The 8,619-nt window shown below is 36.5% G+C and overlaps 1 protein-coding gene across 1 annotated transcript; it reads right to left on the bottom strand.

The window, feature by feature from the left end:
• Nucleotides 1–4,286: 4,286 nt before the first annotated feature.
• On the bottom strand, nucleotides 4,287–4,856 carry LOC131604461 (uncharacterized). Its single transcript, XM_058876897.1, has one exon. It carries the CDS (start codon nucleotides 4,854–4,856, stop codon nucleotides 4,287–4,289), a length of 570 nt encoding a protein of 189 aa, XP_058732880.1.
• Between the last annotated feature and the right edge of the window lie 3,763 nt (nucleotides 4,857–8,619).

Consider the following 8,619-nt stretch of genomic DNA (forward strand, 5'->3'; position numbering starts at 1 on the left):
ATTGTTTTGAAAAAGGTTTTCTGTACAAAGAAAAACTGTAAAAGGAAGGAAAAGAGTGGGTCTTATACTCTCTAATATTCGAGAGGCCCCACTTCATTTTGAAAATCATTTGATCAATTAAAAAGGTTTAATCAATAATTTTAAAAAGAAATGGTTTATCGCTTTTGAAAAGAATCGCGGTCGCTCGCTTTAAAACGATTTGAATTTGACAAAAGTCAACTTAATTAAGTTTAAAACAAGTTTTAATGTTTAATTAAGACCTAAGTGATTAGGGTTTGATCAAAAAAGTATTTACAAGTGATTAGGTTTGAAAATTAAATGAAAAACAATATTTAAAGTATTTAAAAACACTTAAAATGTATCATTTTAAACCTAATTAAAAACACATTAAATAAATCTTTTTTTGTGATTTTTTTTTGATATTGTCAAAATATGTATATTAAATAAGAGGTGTGTAAAAAATGAAGAGAAAATAAATTAATTTGATTGGTTAAATTAAATGTTAAAGTTGTGAAGAAAATGAAAGAAAATAGGTGCTAAAAAATTGGTTTTGTCTCCACAAGGGTTTGAACCCACGCACCCACGCTTGCAGACCAAAACATGGACCAACTGAGCCACGCTTGTGGCTTGTTAAACATACGCGTTCGTTTAATTATATTTTGAAATTGATATTTGAAATTTCTGAACCAAAAAACGCGCCAAGTACACAATCCCAACTGAAATTTGAAAATCTCTAAAACTGTGTTGTTTTGATCAAGTGAATAGCCTATCTTGCTCGATTTTTCACCAGGAACATGATGGTACCATTTAATTTCATTTATTTTTGCTCTAAGATGGTTAATTTTCTGATGAACACGAAGAACCCTAATTCTATGATTCAATCTGAAATCGTGTATGTGCAAGTTATGATGCAATTGATTGAGGGTTAATGATCCATATGTATGCAGAAACATGATGGCAAAGCAATATTTCATTTATGATGCGTGCAAATATGAGTTTGAAGTTCAAGTGACTTACCTTCAAAAACGGCCAAACTGGGAATCGAATTCTGCAGTAGAGGTGTTACAGAAGTTGTTTGATGATCTGGATAGCTTCAATGGACCATATGGAAGGTGTCTGGATGCTTGGAGTGGATTGAAAACATCTGGATCAGTTGGTGGAACCCGATCTGCAGTAGGAGCAAGTGAGAATCGAGCTTGATGATTCTGATGTTTCAGGTTGATGATGAGTGTTTGGATAGTTCATATGAAGTATATGGATGGTGTTTGAAGTGTTAGTTTGGATAGAAATGACCTGGAATTGATTTTGGCATGATAAGGCTTAGGTTATGCATATTTGGAGGTGAGATGATGATTCTGAGTTTTGAGGTGTTTTTGGGTGCATGAGTGATTCAAACACATCCCATATGATGTTTATGGTTTGCTAGAATCATCACTTTGGCCATAGCTTCAAGGATTTGGAGGTTGGGATTTCTACCTCACTTTGAAACATGAAACTTGCAATTCAAGAAAGAAAGAGAAAACCTATGCTTTGTGAGGTTTTGGTGTGAATTGAAGAGTGATTTGCACCTCTATTTATAGGCCAAACATTCTGAACTCAGAGCTTTGCAACTTGCTTCTTCTTTGGTGATTTGGCACTTAAAGGATAGAAAGGAATCTTACCATTAAATGCATATGGTTAAAGTTACTAAACCATGGTTAAAATTGGCTATGCTTCTTATCTCTTTCCCATCTGTCTCAAATCAGAAAAATATCTTCAATCATTGCTTTGGTGTATCATTACTTGCATTATTTGGCAAATTGGTTCATAACTTTGCAAAAATGGCTTGAAATTTCAAGTGAAATGGTCACTAATGTCAAAATTCAAAACCATAGCTACACTCCATATTTTTTCATGCTCTTTGACATTTTGGAAAGCTCATGTTACATACTTCAAAAGCCTAGTTGAAAGTTTCTTCAAACTCTTTAAGGAAATGGGTGAAAAAGATCCATGAACTTTGAGAAAAATGAAGTTTTAAGTGAAGTTTTCAAAAAGTATCAACTTTGAAGCTCCATATCTCTTAAATGGTTGATCTTATGGAAAAAAATTATATGTGTCAAAGTTGTTTATTGGATCAAAATCTACAACTTTCATGTTGGAAGTTTTTTTCAGTTTGTAGGTGAAATTTTGAGAAATTCCCTTCCAAAGTTTGGAAAAAACCATGAAAAACACTTAGAAAAATTTTCTAAGTATGAAAAGTCAAATTTTTGACTTTTGATTCTTGATTGATTTTCTTGATTTTCCTTGATAAAATGACTTCTCATATCATATATTGATGATTCAAAACTTCAAAAGTCATGGTTGACCAAAATTCCCCAAAAGTCAAAGGTGTTCTTGTACAGTTGACTTTTTCAGACGAATCGCGTTGCTGGAGATTTCAAATGAAACAGGCTATCCTCACCAAATGAGTGGTATGAATGGATCATATTGAAGCATTAGAGGATATTGAGCCATGTTTTGAGTTGTGGCACCATGTCCTGATTAAAAAGTCAGTTGTTCAGTGAATTAGGTCAAAAACCCTAATTGTCGACCTGATGAGATTGATGACTGTAGGTCTTGAATTGAGATGCAATTTCCATTGGATATTGTCATAGGGATTATTTGAGGATGATTGAAACCTTTGATTGACTCCCTGGGGATTTTTAGGGTTTCCCAAATATGATCCCTGATTTCAGTCCCTGATAGTTCAAAACCCTGATCTGAGGATTTGTCTGATCAATCTTTGTGTAGGAGATGTTCTGAGCCAATGGATTAGGTCAAAATAATGCACTTGGGGTCCTGAGGTCATGTCCCAAGTCATTAGGTCAAATCCTGAGCAAAAAGTCAGGGGTGTGCTATCTTCAGTCAAAACCCTAATTCAGTCGACTCAAAGCTGTTAAGTTTGTTGAAATGAATCTCTGAGGACCATATGTTGATTGTTGATGCAGATAATTCATTTGAGATGAAGGGAGAACAAGACCTTAATTAATCATTACTTGTACTGATGAGTGATTTCCTGATTTAATCCTGCTGAGTCACAAGTAACAAACACAGGCTATACAATTTGTTAGAGATGCAAATGATGCATATGCTATGATATGAGGTGGTATCTTAGGTCAAAAATTGGGGTATGACAGCAGCGTATCTCATTAACACTCTGTTGATGTTGATTTTTCGTTGCTTTGATTTTTGTTTAAGTATAGAATTTGAAAGTTGTGCTTTATTTTTGTTGATGCAGATCTGGAAGTTATTATGAAAAGGTTGGGCATAACTGAAGGTTTATTCTTATTGATAATGACTTCAATTCGTTTTGAAGTCCTTACAAACAATTTGTTTGGTTTGTAAATTGAATTCAAGTTAGTTCTACCCCTTTTTATTGTTGGTTGTTAGCATAAGCTATATATTATTATTGCTTCACACTGAGCCAGAGCTAATAGGCTGCATATTATTATTTTCATAATGTGTAAAAGTGGACTATTGCCTTTATCCCATCTTACTATTATATATTAAATTAAGACTTTACATTATTGAACTGTTTTATGTAAAATATTTCAAGTACAGAGTTGAAATGTATTATTAGGCATTACAAATTTTTATTTATTTAATTTCACTATTTATTTTCAATTTAATGTAATATACGAATAAGTTATGTTTATTTAATATAGTAATTTCGATCCATTATTTATATTGTTTGTTTTTTAATTTTGATTTATATAATTATATTAATTAATTATATATAAATCATTAAATATTTTTATCTTTAAATAAATTACTTAATGTATATATAGTTGGAATTAATAGCCTATTATTTCTCTACATTCTCCGAAAAAGATTATAGCTATTATTCGCTGACTGTATGCATTCCAAGACATTTAAAATAAATAATAGATTCTTTATCAATTTAAAATGGAATATGGAAAGTAATAACCGATTATATCAATTCAAATATATCAAGTATATTAATTGACTGATTTTTTTTATCCACTCTTGGTTTTGTCCACTTTTTGTTATCCAATGATATCTAGTAATAACCAAAATTGACCCGAACCTTTCTAATTAGATGGCAATAACAAATTAAATCAAAATTTTAATTTATAAAAAAATATGTTAATCTTATTTTTATACAATGTTATTAGTAATACAAAAATATATTACAAATATTTTTTTTTTTGGAGCAATTTAAGAATTATATTTCCAAAAAAACAATGAGGTACATGCTGATCCACAAGGGATCCAAGCTACAAAGTCACAAAACAGACATACAAAACTTATAGGGTACTACAATAGGTCCTGAGTTTGTTATCTAAAGTCAGTCTTTCCTTGATGACCTCTACAATATCCAACATGTTAAGCTCCGGCCCATGTTCTTGTTGAAACACTCTCATGTTCCTAGCCATCCATATGTAGTATACCGTTTCAGCAGCACATAACCGCATCAATTTCGCTCTTTGGCTCTTGCCTTTGCCAGCCATAAGGATCCACTTCAACTCTGCCTCCCAATTCTGCGGTGTATGATCTTCTCTCTGCCATTCAAGCATTTGTTTCCAGATCCCCCCAGTAACCTTGCACTGGAACAGCAGGTGATCACAGGTTTCATTCGCATCACAAAAGGAACATTTTCCATCAGTTACAATGCCATACCTTTCCACTCTATCTTTTTTGTTAAGTCTATTATGGCAAGCCAACCATAATACAAACATTGCTCTTGGTCTTGCCCAATTGCCCCTCAACAGATTTTTCCATGAGACATTGGGTCTGGAACCATTCACTTCCTTGTACATAGCCCCTGTTACATATCTCCCATTCGCACAAGCCGATTCCCATGCCTCAGTCTGCATTATGGCTTCCTTGTGTTTAAAGATAGCCTTTATAGTCCACGAGGCTGTGACCTTTGGCAGAAATTCAGTGAAGCTGACCCTGTGCAGATAATAATGATGCACCCATTGGATCCATAACCTGTCCTTCTTGGTGTAAATGTTCCAGAGCATTTTCCCTAAGGTAGCTCTGTTCCAATTGCCTAGTCCTATAACATTCAGACCTCCTTTAGCCACGGTTGTACATATTTAATCCCATGAGATAGGGCATGTCTTCTTAGCATTTTCCTTGCCTGTCCACAAGAATCTACGGCACATCCCCTCAATGTGATGGATTATCTTTTTGGGGAGGGGAAATATTTGCAGCCAGTAGTTTGCAATTGCAAACATAACACTCTTTACTAATTGTAGTCTGCCTGCATAGGACAATAATCTCGTGTACCAATTGTTGAGCCTGCCCAGAATTTTATCAACAAGTGGTTGGCAATTAGTAACTGTCAGCTTCTTACTATCCAGGGGTACACCTAGGTATTTAAAAGGTAATGCCCCCACCTGGAAACCAGTTTCAGCCCTCAAAATGTCCTGCTCATGCGGGTTAACTCCACCAAAATAAATCTTGCTTTTAGGTTGGCTCATGTGTAGACCAGTTGCCATGGAGAATTCTCTAACCTTTTGCATAATAAGCTTTATTGACTTGAGATCTGCCCTGGCAAACAACAGGATATCGTCAGCAAAGCACAAATTAACAATTGTCATCTTGGAGCACTTAGGGTGAAATTTAAAGCCAGGTATGTCCTTCAAGGACTGAAGTACCCTGCAAAAATATTCCATAATGAGGACAAAGAGCAGGGGAGAGATGGGGTCTCTGTAATACCCCGTATTAATTAAATGCTCTAATGTATTAACTGACACTGAGGTTTTATCAATTGATACGATAGAGATACTTTTGGACATTAAGTTAGTAGTGTTAACTTAAAGATATTTTTTCTTATATCCTTTCCTTTTGTTTTCTTCTTCATTCTACACCAAAAAGAGAAAGATAGAGAGAAGAAGTAGAGAGAAGGAAGAGCAAGAGGATAAAGAGGAAAAAGCTTGGATCTTCACCATTTCTCCGTCGAATCAACTCATCTTCGACATCAATGACTCTTAATCGAGGTGGGTTCTAGTTAGAAACTTATAGCTTTGATTGTGGATGAGAAATCATAAGTTTTGATTTAGGGATTTTTGTATAGAGGAAATCTAGGTTTTGGACAAGTTCATCAATGTTCATGAGCAAGGTGATTATAATCCATAATAGATCATCTATAGTTTGTATCTATGCTTTAATCTGATCTGGAACAGGTTTAGATGGTTTAGATGGTCTTGAACCATGGACAGTTGTGAGTGAAGCAGAACTGAGAACTGAGTTCTCGCGCGCTTCGCGGCGCGAACGGGGCTGCGCGGCGCGAACTATGCAGGTTTTTAGGGGTTTTGCTTCTGCCTTCAGTACGCGGCGCGTACTGGGGGTCGCGGCGCGAACAGTTTGGAAATCTTTAGAGTTTTGCTACTGCCAGAGGTTGGCGGCGCGTAGATTAGTTAGCGGCGCGAACATTGTTGGAACTTATGATGGTTTGCTTCTGCCAGAGGGTTCGCGGCGCGACCTAGTTGTTGCGCGGCGCGAACTGAAGCATCCTTAACCAAATTTTCTTAACTTAATGAAAATTGTTTCAAGCATAACTTTTGAACCGTAACTCTGTTTTAACCACCGTTCGAAGCAGTAATAGGCTAGGAGTGTGTACTTGTAGTAGTGTAGATTTTGGAACCATGAGGACGTTATGCTCTTGGTATGATGCTTATGTACTCTATAATTGTTGTTTGAGTTCTATTGCAGGTGGATTGGTAATACCTTGTTATATGTGTTTATATCGAGAGGGTTAAATAACTACATTGTTATGTGAATAAAGAATAAGTGAGGAAAACTAGGAATTGTTAGGTTGTGTAGCTTAACAAAGAAACCTAGGCTGAGACATTATGCGGTTGTTTTTACCCTGAAGGTGTGGCGTCATTACTTGTATGGAGTTCATTTTGAAATGTTCAGCGACCACAAGAGCTTAAAGTACCTATTCGACCAGAAGGAGTTGAATATGCGTCAGAGGCGGTGGATGGAATACTTAAAGGATTATGATTTTGACTTGAAGTATCATCCAGGCAAAGCAAATAAAGTGGCGGATGCTTTGAGTCGGAAGGTGTTAAAGAGGGCCGAATTAATGATGTCAGAGTATGCATTATTGGAGAAATTTCGAGATCTCAACCTTCAATTTGTTTGGACCTAAAATGGAGTATTGATGGGAAACTTGAATGTTAATTCTACTTTGAGAAACGACATCCAACAAGCACAAGCGTCTGATACTAAGTTACAAGAGGTGTTGGTTCAACCAGGTTTTACTCGAGCTACAGATGGGGTGATTATGTTTAATCAGAGGATTTGTGTTCCGGATGATGCGTTATTGAAAAGAAGGATTTTGGATGAAGCTCACAAGGGTGCTTTCACTATACATCCGGGTTCTTCAAAAATGTACCAAGATTTAAAAGGGGATTATTGGTGGTCCGGAATGAAAAGAGATGTCGCAGTGTACGTATCAGAGTGTGCGGTGTGCCAACAAGTAAAGATTGAACATCAAAGGCCGGGTGGATTGTTACAACCACTAGAGATTCCAATATGGAAGTGGGATAGTATTTCAATGGATTTTGCAGTTAGTTTGCCTCGTACTCAAGGTGGATATGATTCTATTTGGGTGATTGTAGATTGGTTGACGAAATCTGCACATTTCTTAGCCGTGAAGACTACTTACAAGGCAAGTCATCTTGCACGGTTGTTTGTCGCAGAGATTGTGAAGTTGCACGGTGTACCCTCTAGTATTGTGTCGGATAGAGATCCAAAGTTTACTTCAAGGTTTTGGAGAGCTTTTCAACAAGCGATGGGATCTAAATTATGTTTGAGCACGTCGAACCACCCTCAAACGGATGGTCAAACGGAACGAACGATACAAACCTTGGAAGATATGTTAAGAGCTTGTGTGCTTGAAAGTAGAGGAAATTGGAAGGAGCTTTTACCATTGATTGAATTTGCATACAATAACAGTTATCATGCGAGTATCGGTATGGCACCTTATGAGGCATTGTATGGGAGAAAATGTAGAACACCGTTGTGTTGGTCAGAAGTTGGTGATGATAGAATTTTGGGACCCGAAATTATTCAAGAGACCACGGACAAGATTAGAATGATTCGTGAGAAGGTTAAACAAGCACAGGATCGTCAGAAGAGTTATGCGGATAACCGTAGGAGGCCTTTGGAGTTTATGGAAGGTGACCATGTATTTTTGAAATTTACTCCGAGGTTGAGGTTGAAAGGACCGTTTAAGTCAAGGAAGTTAAGTCTGAGATACGTGGGACCGTATGAGATTCTAGAGAGGATTGGTGAAGTAGCTTACCGTTTAGCCTTACCACCTTCTCTATCAGAAATGCATGATGTTTTCCACGTGTCTCAACTGAGGAAGTTTATTCCCGATCCTCTCCAGCCGGTGTTACCAAATGCAATTGAGATAGAATCAGATTTGACTTTTGAACCCTTACCGAGCCGTATCGTAGGGAGAGAGACTAAAGTGTTACGCAACAAGGAGATTCCTCTTGTCAAGGTTCAGTGGGATGTGACACATCCGGGTGATGCTACATGGGAACTTGAATCGGAAATGCGGGATGCTTACCCTCACCTTTTCAGGTAATTCTTAAATTCGAGGACGAATTTCTA

Source organism: Vicia villosa, linkage group LG5 (assembly GCF_029867415.1).
Source record: "Vicia villosa cultivar HV-30 ecotype Madison, WI linkage group LG5, Vvil1.0, whole genome shotgun sequence".
Classification (NCBI taxonomy): Eukaryota; Viridiplantae; Streptophyta; class Magnoliopsida; order Fabales; family Fabaceae; genus Vicia; species Vicia villosa.

What these genes read in the sequence shown, in the direction of transcription:
- LOC131604461 (XM_058876897.1), bottom strand. Translation starts at nt 4,856, where the DNA reads ATGCAGACTGAGGCATGGGAATCGGCTTGTGCGAATGGGAGATATGTA.